The 25,152-nt window shown below is 49.5% G+C and overlaps 2 protein-coding genes across 3 annotated transcripts; one reads left to right on the top strand and one right to left on the bottom strand.

Moving 5' to 3' along the window:
* The first annotated feature begins 131 nt into the window (after positions 1 to 131).
* Positions 132 to 4,657, top strand: LOC120979431. Of its 2 annotated transcripts, XM_040408195.1 has the most exons (11): positions 132 to 426; positions 841 to 874; positions 1,222 to 1,370; positions 1,487 to 1,568; positions 1,722 to 1,905; positions 2,089 to 2,156; positions 2,229 to 2,305; positions 2,386 to 2,486; positions 2,699 to 2,781; positions 3,592 to 3,747; positions 3,994 to 4,657. In XM_040408195.1, exons 1-11 carry the CDS (start codon positions 361 to 363, stop codon positions 4,098 to 4,100), a joined length of 1,107 nt encoding a protein of 368 aa, XP_040264129.1. In that variant the 5' UTR covers positions 132 to 360; the 3' UTR covers positions 4,101 to 4,657. The 2 variants fall into 2 exon arrangements, with proteins under 2 accessions (XP_040264129.1, XP_040264128.1); XM_040408194.1 differs by lacking the exon at positions 3,994 to 4,657 and having other exon boundaries at positions 3,592 to 3,894.
* Positions 4,658 to 11,100: 6,443 nt separating this feature from the next.
* PRDX1 (peroxiredoxin 1) lies at positions 11,101 to 21,217 on the bottom strand. Its single transcript, XM_040408210.1, has 6 exons — positions 21,113 to 21,217; positions 16,031 to 16,147; positions 15,264 to 15,417; positions 14,716 to 14,838; positions 14,370 to 14,500; positions 11,101 to 11,350 (listed from the first exon to the last, which is right to left on the bottom strand). Exons 2-6 carry the CDS (start codon positions 16,134 to 16,136, stop codon positions 11,265 to 11,267), a joined length of 600 nt encoding a protein of 199 aa, XP_040264144.1. The 5' UTR covers positions 16,137 to 16,147; positions 21,113 to 21,217; the 3' UTR covers positions 11,101 to 11,264.
* Between the last annotated feature and the right edge of the window lie 3,935 nt (positions 21,218 to 25,152).

Here is a 25,152-nt window from a genome sequence, read left to right as displayed (position 1 = left end):
GGGGCTGATGACGTCTACAAACAATACGGCGCGGTGATCCTTGGGACTTGTAGTCTCCATCTGCCGGCGCTGTAGTCCACACTAAGCAAAGAGAACTACACATCCCGGCGTCCTCCGCGGCATCTGCCGTTACCGAGAGCTGGACGCTGCTGGTGCCCGGGAGACGGTTTGAATGATCAGCGGAGGTGAGAGGAGCCGGGGCCCCGCTCTATGTGTGGTCTGTACCCCCCAGCTGAAGCTTTGTTACAGTGTATCAGTGCAGATAGTGCTCCGATTATCTGGACCGGGTACACTGTAACGACCCCTCAGCTCCTCACGTTCTCTCCTGTTTCCATCGTTCACTCCTGAGGATCTGCCGCCATGAACTGGGACTCTAAGCTGGAGCAGGTCCTCACGGCCGCCGACGACAGCATGGCGAAGATCAAGGTGAGGACTATGTGGCCCCCGAGCTACGGGCCCCTGGATGTAACGAGGTGGGGGGCCAGTCTGCCACAGATCCTTGTATAATGGAAGCTCTGGAACTTCCTAATAGCCTTTGTGTTCCTCTGCTTGCTGTCAGTGGATGGGAACATTGCTGAGAACCAGTTCACAGCAGAGGGTTTGTTACAACTGTATTCAGACTGATACATGTAACAAACTCTGTACAGAGCCTCCTGTCTGCACTGTAACAAACCCTCAGCTGTGAGAAGGATGTTTTCATTCGCTGACAGCATGCAGGGGTCTTGCAGTATCGGGCAGCACTACCTGACATAACTGATGTCGGCCATGTAACGTCCAAGGGCCCGGGGCCCCCCATTGCGGTTGGTGTTTTGCGCCCGCCTGATGCTCTGTTCTTTGCAGGAGCGGCTGAACACCCGGGGAGACCTCGCCAAAGGTAAGACCACAGCGTAGTTAAAGGGGCGGCGCCCCCCCCCCCCCCCCCAATATGACGAAAAGTTATGCAACGCTCTAATAAATCTTTGATTTCTTCTTAGATCTCTGCTTGCTGTCAGTAAGTCAGAACTTCCTTATTTTACATCTGGTAGCTGAGGGTTCGTTCCTGTGTATCAGTGTGGACCTTTCTCCCTGATCTCTCTCCTGTCCTGGACTCCAGTAATTACATTGTCACTATTCCTTGACAGCAAGCAGAGATATTGAAGAATTCAGAGTCTGTAAGAGCCATTTCCGACACGCGGATGGTCCGTGTATTATGATGGTGATTTTATTTTATATTTTTTTCAGATTTCCGCTTTGATTTTCCTCCTGTCAGGCGAGCGCTGTACGTCGACACAGCGGCCATTAAAGCCGCGGCACCGTGCCCGCCGCCCCCCGCGCTGGCGTCCTCGGAAGACATGGTGAATCTGAGCAGTCAGCTGCTGTCACAGGCCAAGGTGTGATGTCATCGGCTCGCGAGCTCCGGAGTGGGTGACCCCCCCCCCCCACATTGATGACCCCGGGGGGCCCTTGTTTTTCATTCTCCTGATCTCCGTCTCCTCTTTACCGCCAGATGATAACCTCCTTGCATCACGCCATTGGACGCCTGGAGCGGGACCGCGACCTTCATGTCCAGCGCATTCAGAGCCTGGAAGGTAATACGCTTATAATCACCGGATAATCGGATCGGTAACGACCTTCCCGCCATAGAAATCCGAAGTCCCCGTTCTGGGATTAGTCTGCGCCCCGGCGTGATGTGGGTGTCGTGCGTCCGTTCGCGCCCCAGTAATGTTTCACATGTTGCACAGATGAGGTGCGGCGGCTCGGCGCCTCGCGTGGACTGGACGCGTCGGAGTCTCTGCTGGAGAGGAAGATGGAAGGACTGCGGCAGGAACTGTCCGGCGAACTGCGCCACCTGGAGGACAGAGTGAGGGATTCCGCCAGCCCCTCGCTGCGCTCTGCCGCCAGCATCTTACAGGAGGTGAACGAAACGTGAGTGAAGGCGACTCGCCGCCGTCCGCGTTAATTTCACACAATTCAGCTCGCGGTTCTGACTGGTCCAAGTAACAGAATTATGAATGCAGCTCTGGAGTGGAAGCGAAGATGGTCGATGCCGCAGAGCAGTAGTGAGATTTCAGCTCCGCAGGTTGTCTTTTATATTTCTGTCACTTGCAGGAAGCGGTTAATATGGAAAGAGTACGAGAGTCTGCGGCGAGACACCGACTACATGCACCAGCGGCTACGTGAGTGTCTCCTGCGGGGGAGGGGGTCATGTCCTGGAACCCCCCGTCACCATGATTGCCTCTTTCCTATAGGCCGACAAGAGGACGACTTACTGCGGCAAATCTCAGGTGGGCAGGAACTGAAGCGGGCGCAAGAGAAAAACGCCACGGTAGGTGGGAGAGGGGCAGGATCCGGTGGCGGCTGCGCCGCTGATCGCTGCCGCTCGTGTGACGTCTATGATCTCCCCAGGAGCTGGAGAGGATACGGAGCAGCCATCAGGCGCAGACCCAGGAGCTGGACCGGGTGCGGTCAGACGCGCAGGGAATGCAGCGAGATCTGCTGCAGATCAGGTACCGTATGTCTCCAACACGCCGGGCTCCGCCTCCACCGCGGTAATTAGCGCTGACAGCCCGCGTTCTGCTGAGCTGTACCGCCATATAGTGTCCCCCTAACTATAACCTCTCCTGATAACCTGGGAGGTCCGGCACCAGATTATCAGATGAGGGGTCCGCACCCCCCCCCCTAATGGAAACTGTGATCGTTTATTGAGAATCCTCCGCAGATCAGCGATTGGAGACCTGAAAGAGAACGTGCGGATCCTGGAGGGGGAAGTGTCAGCCCCCAGAGCGAGGAGCGAGCGGCCCGGTGCGTGTGATATATCTGGAGAGCAGTGATGTCACCTCCTGTATAATATAACTGATATCTGGAGAGCGGTGATGTCACCTCCTGTATAATATAACTGATATCCGGAGAGCGGTGATGTCACTTCCTGTATAATATAACCGATATCTGGAGAGCGGTGATGTCACCTCCTGTATAATATAACTGATATCTGGAGGGTGGTGATGTCACCTCCTGTATAATATAACTGATATCTGGAGAGCGGTGATGTCACCTCCTGTATAATATAACTGATATCTGCAGAGCGGTGATGTCACCTCCTGTATAATATAACTGATATCTGCAGAGCGGTGATGTCACCTCCTGTATAATATAACTGATATCTGCAGAGCGGTGATGTCACCTCCTGTACAATATAACTGATATCAGGAGAGCGGTGATGTCACTTCCTGTATAATATAACTGATATCTGGAGGGTGGTGATGTCACCTCCTGTATAATATAACTGATATCTGGAGAGCGGTGATGTCACCTCCTGTATAATATAACTGATATCTGGAGAGCGGTGATGTCACCTCCTGTATAATATAACTGATATCTGGAGAGCGGTGATGTCACCTCCTGTATAATATAACTGATATCTGTACAGCGGTGATGTCACCTCCTGTATAATATAACTGATATCTGGAGGGCGGTGATGTCACCTCCTGTATAATATAACTGATATCTGGAGAGCGGTGATGTCACTTCCTGTATAATATAACTGATATCTGGAGGGCGGTGATGTCACTTCCTGTATAGTATAACCGCTGTACCTCTCTTGACTCTCCACAGCCCATAGACGATCTGGGCGCAGACAGGAGCTCAGCCGCTCGGCCTCCTCTTCCTCCGCGGAGGACGCGCGCTCGTGGATCAGTCTGGCCGACATCAGCTCTGAGGACTCGTCGTCGTACAGCCTTAGCGCTGCTGCTGCTGCGGAGGTCTCCAGAGGTATCTGCCCCCCCCAAATGATCACTGCCAGAAAGCAATCTTCCCCTCAGGATACACTGGCACATTGTAACAAGCTCCCCCCTCTGGGCGCAGTTCTCGGTTTCCATTTACAGCCATGAAGAGGAGAACTGACCCCCTCTAGGGGGAGCACCATTGGAGCTGGATGTAGAGCTCCCCCTAGTGGTGGCACAGTAGTAGTAGCTTCCATTGCCTGTTCTCACATTATTTATTTTTTTCCTCCTGCAGCGTCCAGAGAAAAGTCCAGCGCAAGCGGCGATGGGAGGAGCCAGCACAACCATGACCTGGACGACCTTTCAGACAGCGCCCCGGAGCTCAATTTCAGTGACCTCTGAATGTTGGGGGGGGGGGGGGGGGGGGTCATCGGCTAAAATAATCAGGACCGGAGGAGTCATTGAAAAATGCTCGACTGGGAGAGTTGTTTTTTTTTTTTTCGGTATCTTGTAACATTTCAGCTGCTGCTCGGGGGCAGGGCCGCCATCTTATCACAATTATGAACTTAAAGAACACGGACGATGATTGCAGCGCCGTTCTGTGCGCCTTAGCCATGATGCTACAGCCCAAAGACTTATATACAAGCTGAAGTACTCTGTGCTGCTCTGTAATTTGCTGCTATGCTCAGATTTTATTGTATTTTATTTTTTTAACTGTTTCTTGACTTTAGAGAACAATTTGTCTTCATGAGATGTTAAATTTTTTATTTTATTTTTTGAGGGGGGGGGGGGGGGACACTGAATGTATCCTGACATACTCAGGACTGTGCTAATTTAAAGGGCCATACAGCGTGATGATTGTCAGTGTGAACTGATTTGCTAACTTTACGGTTCGTTTCGTGACAGTTTTTTTTTTATTTTTATATAGAAATGTTGAGAGATGTCGTCATTTTATAATATACACCTTATTTCTACTTCTCCTTGTCCAGTTCTGTGACTACAGCCTGCAGTGTAAAGTATGGAGGTTCTCTCGCTGGTAACCATGCTACATTCAGCCCGATAATCTTTATTTATTTTTTGTCCTGGCCTATGGTGTAGATAACCTAGATTGAGCAGAGCTGACCCTGCAGGGTAACGTATAGTAGGAATCCTGATGTCCTCTGCTGCGTATCCCACGCTGCCATTGATCAGTATATACTCCAATCACATCCAGAGCTGGTTTCCCGTTGCATCCCTGTTCGGCCCCGGGTCTGTAGGTGCCGTTATCAGAGGATTTCACCGATTATCCTTCATAAAACATAACCTTCATGATGATCTACATTGATAATAACAGCCAGACAGTTTATCGCGGTCCATTACGGTACGGTCCGCCGTCTTGTAGGTAGGGCGATGATGAGATCTATCTCGGGCACTGTCCCTACGACGGAATAGTCTCTCCGCTAGGGGTGATCCCGTATCAGGAACCCCCGAATTACCCTAGAAAGGCCCTAATTCGGGATGGTCTTCTTGTGGAGATGACCTGTCATAATAAACAAGAATGTGCAATTGTGAGAAGTGACCGCAGTGTATACGAAGAAAACCGCAACTCAAGCTACAATGGTAAAACCGCGCAGTGCGAGCCGTCCGTCCGTAGTGATGAGGGTTGTTGGTGAGATGATATCATTTATTCAGATACAAAATTCTCTTCCTATATGGTCCCGAAGCGTTTTTAGGTCCTCGGATATAAGGAGATGTGAGGAACTTGAACCCAGTGATCTTGGCTTTACTGGATGAGAGAGAACGCCCAGGGGGACAGCGCCCGTTCACTAACCTCAGGGACAAAAGCAACAAAATGCCCCCCAAAACATTGGGGGAGGAGAATATTAATTGAGATCTAGACGTCAGAAAGCCAGAGCGCTGTAATCTGGCGATGCGCGAGCTAGCGCATGCGCAGTGTCCTCAGTGTTCCTTCCCTGTGCTGGCATCAGCCTCAGGGAAGGAACTGCGCATGCGCATCACAAGATTACGGCGCTCTGGCTTTCTGACGTCGGGGAGGCGATTCGGCGGTGCTGGACTCATCTCAGGGTAATCTGCATATGGATCAAATCAGTGTTTTTTTACAGAATAAAAGCACACAGAGCTATGGGGACTGGGTATTGCGGATGTGCTAGCGGCCATCTAGCAGCCCATGTCCTCAGCTCTATGCACAAAATCCCGGTGACAGGTTCCCTTTAAATCTTCAATATAAAAAATAAAAGTGTTAATCATTATTATCGGATTCAAAAAGTTATGGATTACTTAAATGGGACATTTTTACAAGAACTGGCCCAGATCCGAGGGGAGACTCATTGACCATAAGGAGTAGGATTTTGTGCTACCTTTTACGGTCTTCCCAAGATTCATACAGGGACGGACCCCTCAAGGGCCGACCTATAGTATCGGGCACAGGGAGCCTCACCCCGGGCGCCGGCTCGTATATCGGACCCTTCGTCCCTTTGTGCCGGCTCTACCGTCCCTCCTGCGAGACACCACTGACTTACTGAGGCGGCTGGAGGATAGAACCATTGAACCCAACACGTGGCTAGCCTCAACTGATGTGGAGGAGGCCCCCACACTGCGATGCCCCGTGGCAAAGGCCTGGCAGCGGTGAAGTGTGTCTTCTACTAGATCCATCCAATCATTTTGTGATCCTCCTTTACCCTTTCGTACTTCCTTTGTATTTGACGGTTGTTTTTACCACCAGCTCAGGGGCACCGCGATGGGCAGCCCATGTGCGCCCACCTATGCCAATCTGCTGGGGGGAAGACAACGTCGTGCTGTCGGAGTCTATGACCACTGGACCAAATACAAGGTTTATGGACGATGTTATTGTGGTCCGGAACGGAGGAAGAATTTGCATTGTTTATGGAGGCGTTAAATGGGAACCGTAAAGCTTTATCTTTTACTTTTGATCAATTTTCTTGATACACGGATTCAAAGGGGCGACAACTGTATTAAAACGACCCTATACCGTAAAAAAAAAACGTCGACGAACATCCTACTAGGATGGGGGAGTTTGCACCCAAACCCGAAAGGGCAGTTTCTCAGAATTCGGAGAAACGGCTCTGATGGTAATGATTCCACCGATACAAAGAGGGGGTCCGGGCTCGTGTCTCTGCGAGGCGTGCGGAAACGCTAACATCCTAGATGGAGGCCGACGACTCCAACCCAAAGACAAGGAGAAGCAAACCGAGGTGGTTCGAATAATAGGGACTTTTGATACGACATCCCATCAAATCCGGGAAATTCTTGGCCGGTATTGGTCCCTGTAAAAACGGATCCAGATCTGGAGGAAGTTCCCGGCCATCACCTTTAGACGTGGATGGAGTATAGGGGATACAATAGTGCAGAGTCGCCTTGAAACCCTCCAAAAGTTCTTGGTTGACCAAAAGAAAACTTGGTACATTTAAAGGTGGTAACGGTAAAGCCTCCCAATATATCCATACGGCGATACCTTCACGGACAGCAAACCAAGCTCTTCGGGGGCCGCAACACGAGTGCTGGCGCTTATCTGGCCCAGTGTGACTGTGGGCAAAACTAGCAGAATATTCAAGAAAAGGATTTTGGAACATATAGGAGATATCCGGAATAAACGCGATAAGCCATTTTCCAGACATGTGGTACTTTGCCATTCGGGTGACCCCAAAACAGTACGTTTTTCAATGATTGAGACCATCAGACCATCTATAAGAGGGGGCTGCTAAAACAAAGAGTCTAAATGGACCTTTCCCCTTAATACGGTCACCGCTTCAGGCCTCAATGAGAAGATGGATTTTTCTTGCTTCCTGTGATAAACCGGACGATTTATTCTCTTTCTTTTTATATTGAAACTAATATTAATGTACTGCTAATCTATGCAATAAAATCTCCACTTCATATCTTGTAAACTTCCACCATCTTCAAATAACCGAACAATTAGAGAACTTTACAGTCCATTATGGATGTGATAAATAATATCAATAGGAAAACTAGAGGAATGGTCAGAAATCTGGCAACTAAAATGTAATGTTGATAAGTGCAAGATAATGCACCTGGGACGTAAAAACCCAAGAGCAGAATATACAATCAGTGATACAGTCCTGACCTCAGTATCTGAGGAAAGGGATTTAGGGGTTATTATTTCAGAAGACTTAAAGGTAGGCAGACCATGTCATAGAGCAGCAGGAGATGCCAGCAGAATGCTTGGGTGTATAGGGAGAGGCATTACCAGTAGACAGAGGGGGGCGCTCATGCCGCTCTACAGAGCACTAGTGAGACCTCATCTGGAGTATTGTGCGCAGTACTGGAGACCATATCTCCAGAAGGATACTGATACTTTGGAGAGAGTTAAGAGAAGAGCTACTAAACTGGTACATGGATTGCAGGACAAAACTTACCAGTAAAGATTAAAGGACCTTAACATGTAGAGCTTGGAAGAAAGACGAGACAGAGGGGAGATGAGAGAAACTGCTAAATACATAAAGGGAATCAACAAGGTAAAAGGGGAGAGAAGATTTAAAAGAAGAAAAACTGCTACAAGAGGACATAGTTTTAAACTAGAGGGGCAAAGGTTTAAAAGTAATATCAGGAAGTATTACTTTACTGAGAGAGTAGTGGATGCATGGAATAGCCTTCCTGCAGAAGTGGTAGCTGCAAATACAGTGAAGGAGGTTAAGCATGCATGGGATAGGCATAAGGCCATCCTTCATATAAGATAGGGCCAGGGGCTATCCATAGTATTCAGTATATTGGGCAGACTAGATGGGCCAAATGGTTCTTATCTGCCGACACATTCCAGGTTTCTAATATATAACAGATGTGCCGGCTGATTTTACCCTCCTCCGATTCGCCCTCCAATAATATGATTCGAACTGGATACCTTATCTCCTATATGATGTCATGGTTGCCATGACGCCAACTCTCCGGTCTTGTGACCACTGGTCACCAGATCAAGAAGTCTCGCGGCACTTGGCCCGCTCAATGGCGGGTCATGTGATTTTGGTTTGTGCATTGGCACTAATCAGCCCCGCCCTCCATTCGATCCTACATGCGGGTAGCACCGCGACTCTGGGGTCCTCATGAGGGACTTCCGCTGTAAAGTCTCCCGCTGTTACAACATGGATTCCTCTCTGGCGGCACGCAAGTAATCTGCCGTGTTTGGCCGAAATGAGCATCATCTGCATAAATAGCATTGTCTATTGCTCACAGTTTGGGCCCAGGCCATTATTACACAGCGTATCTACTACTCATGTGATATATCTGCGCGGTATTACAGCAGGCGTCTGTGTAAGGCGTATATCTGCCAATACGGGGTTGTATCTGTGAGGCGACACCCCATGATCCTTCCGTTTGTGTATCATCCCTGGACATTCAGCACTTGCCTTCGTGTCTTTACCGGACCCGGCTTCGATTCCTTCATTCGGAGGAGGTCGGATATTTATGTGACAAACGTGATGCTTATAATCAGAGCTCATTAGATCTTATACAGTCACTTCGTCAATCATTGGAGGACAAAGTGTATATATATATATATTCTATACCGCCGGGAGCGGCGTTCTAGTCCTGTAACTTTTACTGATCACAAATATGTAATCCGGTTACGGAGAAGACACCGGGTGTAGGTGATTAAGGCTCGGTCTACACTGCAACATTGGTCATGCAAATATTTTTATAATGGCCGTCTATGGTGTCGCACTGCATCTCTAACGGATTTTCTGCGACTGTTGCGTTGTGACACCATAGACTGCCATTATAAAAATTGTCGCGCGACAAATGACGTCTAGACCTAGCCTTAGGCTACTTTCACACGCGCGTTCAGTGCGGATCCATCTTGTATCTGCACAGACGGATCGGCACCGATAATGCAAACACTTATATCAGTTCAGAACGGATCAGTTTGAATTATTCTTTCAAGAAAAAGTCTAAGTCAAAACGGATCCGTTCTGACTTTCAATGTAAGTCAATGGGGGACGGATCCGTTTTTAATTGCACCATATTGTGTCAGTACAGATCAACTCGCACTGTGCGGTTTTACCATTGTAGATTGAGTTGCGGTTTTCTTCGTATACACTGCGGTCACTTTTGACTTCTCACAATTGCACATTGTTTATTATTTTACGTATCTGAGTGACCGGTCATCTCCACAAGAGGACCATCCCAAATAAGGGCCTTCTTAGACTATTTCGGAAGTTCCCGATACAGGATCGCCCCTAGCGGGGCGGCTATTCCATCATAGGCAGGGTGCACAGTTGTAGAGACAGTGCCCGAGATATCATCATCTTCACTCTACCTACAAGACGGCAGACCGTACCGTAATGGACCGCGATAAACTGTGGCTGTTATTTTTATCAATGTAGATCATCCTAAAGGTTATGTTTTATGAGGGATAATCCGTGAATTCTGATTCCTGTATTACCTCATTATTTATACCTTTTGACGAGTAATTGTTCTAGCTGTGAATTCTGAGCTGTTTGGGAGCAAAGGCCAAAATACCATCATGTAGAATTATAAATGCAGCTTTGGCTGTGACTGGAGCAGGCATAAGCAAACCTCAGCACTCCAGCTGCTGTGAAACTACAACTCCCAGCATGCACACCTACTCAGCTGTTCTTGAAACACCCAAAGAATTAAAAAAGGAAGATTCTGGGAGATGTAGAACAGCTGGAGTGCTGATCCCTGGCCAAGAGTATAACACTTAGGCCTCACGCACACAGCCGGTGTTCTGGTCCGCATCCGAGCCGCAGTTTTTGCAGCTTTGATATGGACCCATTCACCTCAATGGGGCCGCAAAAGATGTGGACAGCACTCCGTGTACTGTCCGCAGCCGTTGCTCAATAAAAAAATAAAAATAATATAACCTGTCCTATTCTTGTCCGTTTCGCAGACAATAGGCAGTTATATCAATGGCTGTCCGTGCTGTTCCGCAAATTGCGGAATCCACACAGACGCCATCCGTGTTTTGTGGATCTGCAAAACACACAACAGTCGTGTGCACGAGGCCTTAGGCTCCATTCACACTTCCGCAATGGTGCGGACCCATCCATTCTATATGGAGACGGAATAGATGCGGACAGCACACAGTGTCAAAAAATAGAGCATGTCCTATTCTTGTCGGCAATTGCGGACAATAGGCAGTTCTATGGGGGTGCCGGCCGGGTGCACTACGGACGCGTGAATGGACCCTTAACAGAATGGGAGGTGCAGCTTCGGACGCCATGATTTGTGCGGCCATGTGCTCACACGGGCAGTGTCCCCAGCGGGCAGGACATGCAATCATCACAGGGGAACTCATTTTTGGCTGCACTGTTCGGAGACAGCTTTTCTCAAATTGGAAGGACACAACGGCGGCCATAGTGAGAGCCCCACTCCGCCGGTCACGTGACGTCACAATGAGCGCAGACACCAGGTCATTCCTGAAAGAACTTTATTGGTCTTTACAAAAAGCGTCAGCCAGCAGGAATGCACCGCCGCGGCAGCGGGCGCCATGTTCTACATTAGAAAATGCTCCTTAAATACATTAAACCTTCTATACAGAGACGACGACTACGACGACACCAGCGGATCCGGCCCCTACTTCTGCTTGGAGAAATACTCCTTGCTCTTCTGAACGTCGGGTTTGATGGTGTCACTTCCGGGCTTCCATCCCGCCGGGCAGACTGCAACAGACAAGAGCGGACGGAACGTTAAGAAACTGTCTAACAGGCTGTGATTCACTTCCTCTGCTTGCTGTCAGTTATCCTACATACCCAAGGCTGAAAACCTGCACTGACCTAATACATATTACAGCTGAGGGTTTGTTACAGTCATCTGATCTGGATTCTAGACACACTGTTACACTGTATCAGGACATTTATTGCGCTCAGGCTGGATAAGGATACATTCACACCAGCGAGAGCTTTCTGAATGGAGAGCGATCTGTCCGTATGCATCAGGACGTTTTCTGCTCTGTCCCTTTTACGGTATTTGACCGGCCAAAATCCTGGAACAATACCGCACTTGCCGGATCCGGCACCAATTTCCATAGAGATTTATTAATGCCGGATCCGGTACCAAGGTTTGTGGAAATCGCTGCATAGCCGGATGCGATTTTTCCAGTCTGCTCATGCACCGGGATATAGGAGGAGCTATTTTCGCTTATGATCTTTGGAAAAATTTATACCGGATCAGTTATTCCGGATGAGACAGATCCAGAAAACAAGGGTATCAGTTTGCATACAGTTTGCCGGATCCGGCAGGTAGTTCCTACAGCAAAACTGCCTGCTGGATTCTAACAACGCTGGTGAGAACGTCGCCTCACACGTCGGCTGGTGGTAAAAGGTGAATTGCGTTATGGATTCCGTTACCACGCACCATAACGCAATTCTGACAATGCCTTGAGAAGCATTCCGTTATTTATTACGACATAATAGAAGTCTATGGGCTGCAAAATGGATCCGTCCAGTTTCCGTTAGGCCGGAGAGGACTCTGGATCAGGAGAGGACTCCCCTGCCTAACGGAAACTGGACGGATCGTTATGCAGCCCATAGACTTCTATTATGTCGGAATGAATAACGGAATGGCTCTAAAGGCATTGTCAGGATTGCGTTATGGTGCGTGGTAACGGAATCCTAACGCAATTCACCTTTTACCACCAAACGAAGCGTGAACGAATTTCATAAGCGGAATACAACGAGAACTTGTTTAACACCGAGACATTCCGTGTGAAGAACTTTTAATAGAGTCTCCGGAGGGTTTCAAATGGTCACCATTTTCAAGATCTCTGCTTACTGCAAGTGAATGACCGTTTACACCGAGAGGCAGTAAACCTGTACTGGTCCAGTTCAGCTCTCAGCTGAGGGTTTGTTACACTTGTATTCAGTCTAGACAAATGATGTGCCAGGTAAACAGCCTGGATTCCAGAGCGATACATTGTAGCAAAGTAACATCTGTACAACTGCTGCGTTCAGATCACAGAGCATTGTACATACTGGATGCAACTGTTCCAAACCCTCAGCTGTGAGAGCAGGACCCTGTACAGGTTTCGGCCTCTGAATGTTCTTGTTCACTGACAGCAAGCATCATAAATAGAACTGAAAGTCCATTAGTTGTGTTCATAGTTACTTTCACAAGGGGCTCAGCAGCCATGGACCCCCCAGTGCATGTCCGGTGGGGGGAGGGGGCGCGTTACTAGCACCTCTCTAGTTTAGATCAGCAGTTGTTACCCTTCAGCTTCTGCTGCAGAACCTCCCATTCATTGGGGCGATAAGCGCATGGATTTCTACAAGCATTATTGAGGTGAAGGGAACGGCTTTTCAGTGTGAACACGCGCTAAGGCCGCCTGCGCACGGGGTTTGGTGAACGCACAAAATTCACTTGCATTTCAATGCAGATTTATGTGCGTTTCTGTAGCATATCCGCCCCAAAATCCACAATTTCTAACCAGATTTTGGTGCGGATTTGCCACAGATCGCACCCGGCCATTGAACAGGATGGAATGCACGGACCGACAAGCTGCAGACTGAGGTCCACACGGCCGGTCCGTGTCTGCAGAGAACGTGGGACTTGTGGAATCTAACACTTTGCTGGTACTGTACTACCCGCACCATGGAATCTACGCGAGAAAACCGCGCGTATTCTGCAATGTGTGCAGGTGGCGGCGCGGTCGTGTTGCTTCTGAGGTCTGCAATTGAACTAATGAGACCACTGTCTGTCCCCCCTAACACAGCCCCTATGACCGTACAGTACGCAAAGCGCTGCGCAGCAGTGTCACGGCCATGATGACACCACATCATATGGTCACACCCTTACGCCTCCTGCACACAAACGCTTTTTTTTCTCCCCCGTTTACATTCCGTTTTTTTTGCTTACTGCATACAGAACCATTCATTTCAATGGATCCGCAAAAACAACGGAAGGTACTCCGCATGCATTCCATTTCCATTAAAAGATAGGACATGTCCTATTATTGCCCGCAAATCACGTTCCATTCAAATCAATGGTTCCGCAAAAAAAACTGAATGCATCCGTATGTCTTCCGTATCCGTTTCTTGCAGAACCATCTATTGAAAATGTTATGTCCAGCCCAATTTTTTTTATGTACCTACTGTTTAAACATTATTGTACGCTTCCGTTACTGATCTGCAAAAAATAGATCACAAACGGAACGGAAACGCTACTGAAACAAAAAAAGGGAACGGATCCGTTTAAAACTGACCGCAAAACCATACGGTCGTGTGCGAGAGGCCTTAGAGAGATTCTGGCAAATCCAGAGTATAGGTCCTATTCTTAACGTCCGTACTGTGCCCTATCACCCATTCACGCCCATCACACCTACTCTTATGTAAATAAAGCAGGAAAAGCGCTGACACATTGTAACAGCTCCGCTCACACAGCGAGTCAAGAAGCAGAGAATTCTCAACTGGGAATTGGAAGATACAATGATTAGACCCCCTTATTCTGAGAATTCTGGGGGACGGCATCACTCAGTCTATCATTGTACGGACTCCAACTTCCTCCCCCCCCCCCCAAGAGACAAGGGGAGCAACAGAAGTGTAAAGCATGGTGAGTTCTGGAATAAAACCCCTGAAGAACACAGCGGGCTTAATATTAACCAAACCATTCCATTCCGGCATGAGGTACATGGAACCTCAAACTTCGGAAGTGAAGCCTGTCCGGTCCCCTGCACAGACCACTCACCTTCGCCATACTTGTCCGTGTGCTGGAAGGCCTGGACCAGCCGCAGGGTCTCGTCCACGGAGCGGCCGACGGGCAGGTCGTTAATGGTGATCTGACGCAGGATTCCTTTGTCGTCCACGATGAAGAGGCCTCTGAACCAAGAAAACATGGAGACGTCAGCAAGCGGATAGGAAACAGAGCTCACACTTTGTTCTGGGGCCCTTTAAATTAACCCTTTTTATGAGTGAAAGATTTACCACACTAGGGCCCCTTATCCCCTGGGGCCACACTCCTCTTGCTGCCATTGTGTACAATGGCTGCCCACTAAGTGACGGTCACAGCTGCTGCAGAACACTGGTCCCCTCACCTGAAGGCGATCCCCTCGTCCTCCTTGAGGACACCGTAGTCTGTAGAGATTGTGCGCAGAGTGTCGGCCACCAGGGGGATTTTCATGGAGCCCAAGCCGCCATCTTTCCGGGGACTGCTGGTCCTGAGCAGCAGAGACATAGAAGGGTTAAGAGTGGAATCCACAGTAATCGGACATAGCAGAGCTGATCCAGCGCAAGACAAACGTGCAGCAAGAACAAATCCAAGCCCCCTGCTCAAACCCTGAATATTCCGCCTCTGACATGTAGCGGTCTTTGCCTGCAGTCAGTGAATGAAAGCGTAGTTTCTATTCAGTGGGTGGAAGCCCTGCGTCGTACAGTGCAGACAGGATAGTCTGTACCTGCACTGACACATTGTAACCAACCAGGTATGTGAGCAAAACTAGGCAAGGATCATTTACTGACAGAAAGCAGAGATCTTGGTGAAGGTGGAGACAAACGGAAACTCGACTGCGCTCCGATGTCTCCAGCGCCTCGGACATTCCCAAATCCTGGACTCTAGCACCCGACGCTGCAGCAAGGGACCTACCAGGCCAAGTGGCAGAAGTGAGAGTCCACGGACGCCGCGATGACCTCACAGTTTAGTTTCTTGAACTCCTCCGCGCGGTCACTGAAGGCGATGATCTCCGTGGGGCAAACAAAGGTGAAGTCCAAGGGGTAGAAGAAGAAGACGACGTACTTCCCTGCAGGTGGAAGGCGACACAATGGTCCGACAGATCAGCTCTTGCCCCATTCACAGGTGAATAATGGAGTGAGGCGTCCCCGACAGAAGCCCCATTGTGGAGGACACCACTATCTTCATGGGTGCTGCGCACCGCCAGATAACGGAGACTGGGTCCATTAGTGGGGGCTAGTGACCATGGACAATTCTAGGCAGCGAGGCGAGAAGTGATGGATTTAGGGTCTGTTCACACGGCGCAGTCACATCGCAGTTTATTCAGATGAAGGTCTGTGCTAATAACCTGCAGTTTGACTGCTTTGTGTGAACAGACCTCAAAGCTTGCCGTCTAATGTATATGGCGACTACCAACCCTCCCCTAGTTGTAGACTTTAGGGAAGATGTGGATCAGGCAGAGCGATCTCAACATGTCTGATCCTGTTCTCAGAAGAGGAGTGGAAACAGAGGCATTGCCACAGGTGACCACCCGCTCCCCATTGAGATATGTACGTTCAGCCTGCGCGTGTAATGGGGGTCCGGGAGAGTGGCTGGGAAAACGCTCTGCTATATCAAATGTATGGCCGGGGGGGTCCTACGACTTCACAAACCTCCGCATTAACACTTCATGAGCCACACACCTCTATAGTCTGAGAGCGTCAGGTCCTTGAACTGTCCATCGGGCATCACAGCCTTTGCGGTGAAGTCAGGAGCGAGTTTACCGATCTTGGCGTTTCCGGCAGACATGATGATTTAGTCTAAAAAAAAAAGGATAAGAAAAGCGTCCGCCATTAATTCCCATTCATTCCATCAGCACAGAATTAGATGCCACGATTTTACTAAACTGATAGGAAACATGTGACAGTGGCGGTGAGGACGCGAGGAAACCGCGCAGCTCTCAATGATCGGAACCTGGAGTTACAAGACTTAAAGGGGCGCTCCACCTCCCTGGAGACGTCCCGCATAGAGCGATACATTGTATCTGAGCAGCCAGGACGTCTCTAAGGGAGACCCAAAGGTTTCATTCAAGCGTGTGACCCCCTGCAGGTTCTTGAGGAGATCCAGTGGCGTCAGCCGGGTCACATGATTCATTACAGAACCTAAGACCCAAATAATTCTTTGTTATTTTGTGCTGATCATCTTATATCATGTCTTATACTCCAGTTACAGCCAAAGCTGCAACTAAGTAAATGAGGTTTCTCTTTTGTGACTAGTGTATGGACCTATGAAGATTGGGGAATGGGGGCGGGGGGTCACAGCTCTGTAGTCAGCAGGGACCCCTTCTGTCTCCTGATATCTCAGTCCAGCACTGAAGGGACCAAGGTACAATGTGGAGCGCCGTGACCGCCTCATACAACCGTACAAATGGATCCGCATCCGTTCAATGGGGCCACATCCGTTGTTACGTTCTGCGGCCCCGCAAAAAATATGGAGCATGCCCTATTCTTGTCCGGACAAGAACAGGCATTATCTATATAGCGCCGGCCATGTGCGGTCCGCAAAATGCGGAACGCACACGGCCGGTATCAGTGTTTTGCAGATCCGCAGTCGTGTGAACGCACCCTTAGATGGATGGGTTAGCCAAACACAGGAAGTGAGCGCAGACCCTGCAACAATGTAACAAACAATAACTAACAGACTGTCACAATCCCCACAACATAAGAGCTCAGTTCTCAGGGGCTTTAAAGGCACAGCGCTTTAAGACAGGCGATTACAGACTACCCAGGAGTCTCCGGCGCCGTCTGCAAACGTGCAGATACTGGTGGGTTATGTATATATGTGCCCCCCTCCTTCACGTACATACGTCTCACAGCTGTCACACGGGGTCCCCACCGACTCCTCTCCCCCAGTCTGCACTCAGCCCTCACTTTCCCAGGACCAGAAAGAACGAGGATCCTGGGAAAGGCACAGCGAGCGGCGCAGACCCCTCCAGAAGACCATGCGTTTTACAAGAGGTGGAGGCCACCAAGGTCAAGATGGTAGATGGGAAGCGGCAGCGTTTGCAATTTCTGCCGCTCACACATCTTATGCCGCACTTGAAGTCATTCATTAACTTTTGGTCAAGGTTCACGTCTTCCACCTCTATACATCCAAGCATCAAGTAGTTTTCTGGATTCCAAAGGGCAACATGTAAAGAAAGACCCTGACCTATAGTGGGGGGGGGGGGTCACTGCAGCACAGAGGAATCGCCATGAAGTCACCAAACTCATTGACCCCAACGAGCACCATGGGATAGAATTTAAAAAGGGAGTTTCCCCTTGGATGTAAATGCGGCTTTATCCTCCTTGCAGGACACGTTCTGCAACTTTCTAATAACGTGCGCTTCACTTCCTCATCACATTCAAGATCCGATTGCTGGCAGTGAATTACACCTCCCAGTCAAGTGTATGGGAGTCACCCAGCCGTGTAGGAGGCATCTGATGGACACCGGTAAAAGGTCCGCGGTCAGAACCGTCCTCGGAGTCCTGCAGCTGTGTGAGCGGGACCGCGTCCGGACGGACCCTCAGGCCTCGTGCACACCTTGCAGGTTTCATCAGTATTACCAAGTCAAAAATCACAAGAGGAAACAAGATCTCCTTCCATTTCCTGCGCTAGTATCAAATCCGCCCGCATGTGAATGAGCCCTACAATGTAAACCACAAGTGTTCCCATTTCCTGACAGCAAGCAGATGTAAGGACACGTATTATGCCACCTATGAGGTGCAAACAGAACTAATGGATGGAACAAGCCTCCAACAGAATTCTATAGAGCGACAAAAATTAAATGCCCCCCCAAAAAAAATCTGTGAAAGGAGCCGCCAAGCACAACGTAAACTGAAAATACCGTGAGGAACGCAGCGTCTGAGGCAAAGCGTAAACCCATAATCCTCCTCCAAGAATCACATCGTTACAGGCTCCAGATTCAACTACAAAATCAGTTTACTAAAAGGAAATAATCCAGGAGATCCCGATACAACGCAACAGTCCTGCATACACCCCGATACAACGCAACAGTCCCGCATACACCCCAGATACAACGCAACAGTCCCGCATACACCCCAGATACAACGCAACAGTCCCGCATACACCCCAGATACAACGCAACAGTCCCGCATACACCCCAGATACAACGTAACAGTCCCGCATACACCCCGATACAACGTAACAGTCCTGCATACACCCCGATACAACGTAACAGTCCTGCATACACCCCGATACAACGTAACAGTCCTGCATACACCCCGATACAACGTAACAGTCCTGCATACACCCCGATACAACGTAACAGTCCTGCATACACCCCGATACAACGTAACAGTCCTGCATACACCCCGATACAACGTAACAGTCCTGCATACATCCCCGATACAACGTAACAGTCCTGCATACATCCCCGATACAACGTAACAGTCCTGCATACATCCCGATGCAACGTAACGGCTAAGAACAGTCGATCTCTGATGCCAGACATAATCCTACATACAATGGGACACGTGACTGCGGCGGATACTAGGTACAGCCCGAGTGGCGGTCTATAGGTGACCCGATATACAACTGGTACAATGTAACGAGGCTGACAGCAGCCTGTACACAACCAGATACAATGTAACACTTGTCTACACTCCGGCCAGCGATAACCTGATACACTGTAACGCTCCGATGACCCGGCTGCTGCCAGAAATTCCACAATCCACGGCTCCTGCCAAATCCAGTGTCATCAGCATCAAATCCAGAGCCGATACTGGAGCATCCTCGCTGGATGGAGCGGCCGGGCCCCTGCTGTCCAGAGGGGCCCCCCTAATACAGGCAGATTACAGCCCGACTGCATGTTACGTATAACCAGGAGCATCCCACATAATTCACCCCGATGATGGGATCAGATACAGTTATCTATTATTGATCAGGGCGTGAGGACTTTGACAATGACCCCGGCTGCAGGCGACCCATCCCCCACCTCTCTGGAAGCCTCTAGAAGCGACAGATATCCGGCTGCAGAGTCTTCCTGGTTAGAAGTGCCCAAAAGTTACTGGAGGCCCCCAGGCACTACAACCCCCAGCATGCTCCAACAGCTACATACAGGGAGCCGCAGCGCCAAAACATATAGAACCAAGATACAAAGTATACAGGACCCCCATAGGAGACAGGGGACTGCTGTGTATAGGGGGGCACACAGGATACAGGACCCCCATAGGAGACAGGTGACTGCTGTGTATAGGGGGGCACACAGGATACAGGACCCCCATAGGAGACAGGTGACTGCTGTGTATAGGGGGGCACACAGGATACAGGACCCCCATAGGAGACAGGTGACTGCTGTGTATAGGGGGGCACACAGGATACAGGACCCCCATAGGAGACAGGTGACTGCTGTGTATAGGGGGGCACACAGGATACAGGACCCCCATAGGAGACAGGTGACTGCTGTGTATAGGGGGGCACACAGGATACAGGACCCCCATAGGAGACAGATGACTGTGTATAGGGGGGCACACAGGATACAGGGCCCCCATAGGAGACAGAGGACTGCTGTGTATAGGGGGGCACACAGGATACAGGACCCCCATAGGAGACAGATGACTGTGTATAGGGGGGCACACAGGATACAGGGCCCCCATAGGAGACAGATGACTGCTGTGTATAGGGGGGCACACAGGATACAGGACCCCCATAGGAGACAGGTGACTGCTGTGTATAGGGGGGCACACAGGATACAGGACCCCCATAGGAGACAGGTGACTGCTGTGTATAGGGGGGCACACAGGATACAGGACCCCCATAGGAGACAGAGGACTGCTGTGTATAGGGGGCACACAGGATACAGGACCCCCATAGGAGACAGAGGACTGCTGTGTATAGGGGGGGTACACAAGATACAGGACCCCCATAGGAGACAGAGGACTGCTGTGTATAGGGGGGCACACAGGATACAGGACCCCCATAGGAGACAGATGACTGCTGTGTATAGGGGGGGGGCACACGATACAGGACCCCCATAGGAGACAGATGACTGCTGTGTATAGGGGGCACACAGGATACAGGACCCCCATAGGAGACAGATGACTGCTGTGTATAGGGGGGGGGCACACGATACAGGACCCCCATAGGAGACAGAGGACTGCTGTGTATAGGGGGCACACAGGATACAGGACCCCCATAGGAGACAGGTGACTGCTGTGTATAGGGGGGCACACAGGATACAGGACCCCCATAGGAGACAGATGACTGCTGTGTATAGGGGGGGGGCACACGATACAGGACCCCCATAGGAGACAGAGGACTGCTGTGTATAGGGGGCACACAGGATACAGGACCCCCATAGGAGACAGGACAGTACCATGTATAGGGGGTGAGGGGGCACACACAGGATACAGGACCCCCGTACCAGACAGGACCATGTATAGGGGGCACACAGGACCCCGCAATTAGTATATAGGGGTGGGGTCACGTGCTCCCCCCCCTGATCTCTGGGGCTGTAGGTTATGAAAGAGGAAGCCACAAATCTCGCCTCTCCTCCGGCTGCGGTACACGGGGGGATGGGGCCCCGGACAGGAGCGCCTGGTGCGGACATTATTCCCCTCCCCCCTTTATCCTGCGCCAGGACAGGTGCAAATAAGGCGCAGACTGCGACCGGGGGGATTACCGGCCACGGGAAGGTCACAGTCACGTGGTTCAAGTTCAAGGGCGCCAAACCCCCCCAGCAGGCTCCATCCCCTGTGCTGTGGCCCCCCAGTGTTAACACTTACAGTGCTGGTCTCAGATCGCTCGGTCGGTGCAGCAGGCGGGAAGAGAAGCCGCGGGAGCTGCCTTATATCCTGCTGATGTCTGGCCACGCCCCTCCTGCCCCTCCCCTTTTGCAGAGCATCACTCCCTCTCATCTTACTTTCCGGGTATCTCACTCTAGTCCTCCTGTCAGAGAGCATCTCAGGCTCCTCCACCTGCTGCAGAACATCTCATCTCCCGACTCCACCTGCTGCAGAACATCTCATCTCCCTCCTCCACCTGCTGAAGAACATCTCATCTCCCTCCTCCACCTGCTGAAGAACATCTCACCCTTGTCTTCTTGCAGAGCATCTCACCCTCGTCCACCTGCAGTACATCTCATCTTCCTCCTCCACCTGCTACAGAACATCTCACCTTTGTCTTGCAGAGCATCTCACTAAATGATTATTATTTAAAGCCCTCCACCCCCCCCCCCCCCCCCCACAGCAGAACATTTGTCAGTTGTCTTATGTCTGCAGATCATCTCACCTATGCCCATTATAAACCCTTCTGCACCGTGTCCGTGTTACACCGCGTGTTTTTTCGGATCCATTATAGCAATGCCCGTCCGTGTCCACAAAACGGAGAAGAATAGGACATGTTCTATTTTTTACGGAACAGACTTGTGGACATACGGATACAGAATGCAGACAAAGTCGTTTCCGTTTTTTTCTTGGTCCCTATGAAATGAATGGTTCCACATACGGGCCGCAAAAAAAAAAAAAACAGAACTGACACAGACAAAATAATCCGTCCGTGTGTATGAGCCCTAAACACCAGAACGCCACTGCTGCTTTATGGGGGGGGGGGGGGGGGGGGGGGCAGCTCTTGTCTTAGAATCGGCTAATGAGAACATCCCTAGAGGTCCAGGGTAGAGAAGGGGTTAATATGGTCCTTCCTGGTGGTATAGGGTGCTAAAAGAGTTAATTAGAAATCCGAGTGGTCTAGGATAGCAGAAGAATTAATGCCGTCATGCCTGGTGGTCTAGGGTAGTGAAGGAGTTAATGTGAACACCCATGGTGATCTAGGGTAGTGAAGGAGTTAATGTGAACACCCATGGTGATCTAGGCTAGTGAAGGAGTTAATGTGAACACCCATGGTGGTATAGGGTGCTAAAAGAGTTAATCAGAAATCCGAGTGGTCTAGGGTAGTGAAGGAGTTAATGTAAACACCCATGGTGGTCTAGGGTAGTGAAGGAGTTAATGTGAACACCCATGGTGATCTAGGGTAGTGAAGGAGTTAATGTGAACACCCATGGTGATCTAGGGTAGTGAAGGAGTTAATGTGAACACCCATGGTGGTCTAGGGTAGTGAAGGAGTTAATGTGAACAGCCATGGTGGTCTAGGGTAGTGAAGGAGTTAATGTGAACACCCATGGTGGTCTAGGGTAGTGAAGGAGTTAATGTGAACAGCCATGGTGGTCTAGGGTAGTGAAGGAGTTAATGTAAACAGCCATGGTGATCTAGGGTAGTGAAGGAGTTAATGTGAACAGCCATGGTGGTCTAGGGTAGTGAAGGAGTTAATGTGAACAGCCATGGTGGTCTAGGGTAGTGAAGGAGTTAATGTAAACAGCCATGGTGATCTAGGGTAGTGAAGGAGTTAATGTGAACAGCCATGGTGGTCTAGGGTAGTGAAGGAGTTAATGTAAACAGCCATGGTGATCTAGGGTAGTGAAGGAGTTAATGTAAACAGCCATGGTGATCTAGGGTAGTGAAGGAGTTAATGTGAACAGCCATGGTGGTCTAGGGTAGTGAAGGAGTTAATGTAAACAGCCATGGTGATCTAGGGTAGTGAAGGAGTTAAAGTAGATATCTCTGGTGGTCGCGAAAAAACGGATACAACTGGTTTTGCAGACAAGTTCAATCAGTTTTGTCTGCAATTGCGTTCAGTTTGTGCGTTTTTTCCGTCCAGGTTGCCTGCGTATTTCATGCGCGTGAAGAAAAACGGAAGAATAACAATCTACTAATAACTATCGGTGAAAAACTCATTGCACCCGATGTCTTCTGATTTTCACCCAGCACCGTTCACTTCTATGGGGCCAGAGCTGCGTGAAAAACGAAAACGCTGCGATTTATCCTGAAGATGAGATGATGCGTGAAAAACGACGCTCATGGACACAGACCCAGTGAAATCAATCAGGTTCACTACATGCATCACGTCCGGATGGAGAACTCACCTGTGTGAAAGAGTCCTTAATATGGTGGTCCGGGGTAGTGAGGGAGCTCGTTCAGTGCGCCGCCCCGTTCTGACCTCTGCTAGGATCGGACGGCATTATGATGATTTATAATGCTGTGTGACCCTGGGAGTCCTTAATGTGGACCTCCCTGGTGGTCTAAAGTAGTGAATGAGTTAATGAGAAAACCTCTGTGGTCTAGGATAGTGAAGGAGCTAGTGCGGACATCTCTGATGGTCCATTGTAGTGAATCTTGGATAGTGAAAGTGCTGATGAGAACTTACCTGGTGGTCTAGGGTAGTGAAGGGGTCAATGAGACTATCCCTGTGGTCCAGGGTAATTATTTAGTTAATGCAAAAATCACTGGTGGTCCATTGCACGTGGATTTCATTTATTGTTCTCTGTTATCAGCCATGTCAGGCGGAATGTAATGTCCATCAATGGGAGGAAGTGTAGACCCCTCCCGGCCCCCCATGATTACATCTCCAGTGATAAGAGCCTTCTATATGTGACTGATATCAGCCGCTCCTCTTATAACGCTCCAGCACTGATATAACCTCCAGAGACATTACATCATATGTGACTGATATCAGCCGCTCCTCTTATAACGCTCCAGCGCTGATATAACCTCCAGAGACATTACATCATATGTGACTGATATCAGCCGCTCCTCTTATAACGCTCTAGTACTGATATAACCTCCAGAGACATTACATCATATGTGACTGATATCAGCCGCTCCTCTTATAACGCTCTAGTACTGATATAACCTCCAGAGACATTACATCATATGTGACTGATATCAGCCGCTCCTCTTATAACGCTCCAGCACTGATATAACCTCCAGAGACATTACATCACATGTGACCGATATCAGCTCCTCTTATAACGCTCCAGCACTGATATAACCTCCAGAGACATTACATCACATGTGACTGATATCAGCCGCTCCTCTTATAACGCTCCAGCGCTGATATAACCTCCAGAGACATTACATCACATGTGACTGATATCAGCCGCTCCTCTTATAACGCTCCAGTACTGATATAACCTCCAGAGACATTACATCATGTGACTGATATCAGCCGCTCCTCTTATAACGCTCCAGCGCTGATATAACCTCCAGAGACATTACATCACATGTGACTGATATCAGCCGCTCCTCTTATAACGCTCCAGCGCTGATATAACCTCCAGAGACATTACATCATGTTAATGATATCAGCCGCTCCTCTTATAACGCTCCAGCGCTGATATAACCTCCAGAGACATTACATCATGTGACTGATATCAGCCGCTCCTCTTATAACGCTCCAGCACTGATATAACCTCCAGACATTACATCACATGTGACTGATATCAGCCGCTCCTCTTATAATGCTCCAGCGCTGATATAACCTCCAGAGACATTACATCACATGTGACTGATATCGGCCGCTCCTCTTATAACGCTCCAGCGCTGATATAACCTCCAGAGACATTACATCACATGTGACTGATATCAGCCGCTCCTCTTATAATGCTCCAGCACTGATATAACCTCCAGACATTACATCATATGTGACTGATATCAGCCGCTCCTCTTATAATGCTCCAGTACTGATATAACCTCCAGAGACATTACATCACATGTGACTGATATCAGCCGCTCCTATTATAACGCTCCAGCACTGATATAACCTCCAGAGACATTACTTCATATGTGACTGATATCAGCCGCCCCTCTTATAACGCTCCAGTACTGATATAACCTCCAGAGACATTACTTCATATGTGACTGATATCAGCCGCTCCTCTTATAACGCTCCAGCACTGATATAACCTCCAGACATTACATCACATGTGACTGAT

Source organism: Bufo bufo, chromosome 9, assembly GCF_905171765.1.
Source record: "Bufo bufo chromosome 9, aBufBuf1.1, whole genome shotgun sequence".
Classification (NCBI taxonomy): Eukaryota; Metazoa; Chordata; class Amphibia; order Anura; family Bufonidae; genus Bufo; species Bufo bufo.
The sequence above is the reverse complement of the archived record's forward strand: the minus strand, read 5'-3'. Positions and strand labels throughout refer to the sequence as shown.

Bases quoted from the DNA above. Each gene is read 5' to 3' on its own strand.
- LOC120979431 (XM_040408194.1), top strand. From the start codon at position 361: ATGAACTGGGACTCTAAGCTGGAGCAGGTCCTCACGGCCGCCGACGAC. The intron at 427-840 runs GTGAGGACTATG...TGTTCTTTGCAG, and splicing joins ACAGCATGGCGAAGATCAAG to GAGCGGCTGAACACCCGGGG. The intron at 2,487-2,698 runs GTACCGTATGTC...AATCCTCCGCAG, and splicing joins CGAGATCTGCTGCAGATCAG to ATCAGCGATTGGAGACCTGA.
- PRDX1 (XM_040408210.1), bottom strand. From the start codon at position 16,136: ATGTCTGCCGGAAACGCCAAGATCGGTAAACTCGCTCCTGACTTCACC. The intron at 15,418-16,030 runs GTGTGTGGCTCA...TTCCACCTGCAG, and splicing joins GACGCTCTCAGACTATAGAG to GGAAGTACGTCGTCTTCTTC. The intron at 14,501-14,715 runs GTGAGGGGACCA...TTCTTGGTTCAG, and splicing joins GACGAGGGGATCGCCTTCAG to AGGCCTCTTCATCGTGGACG.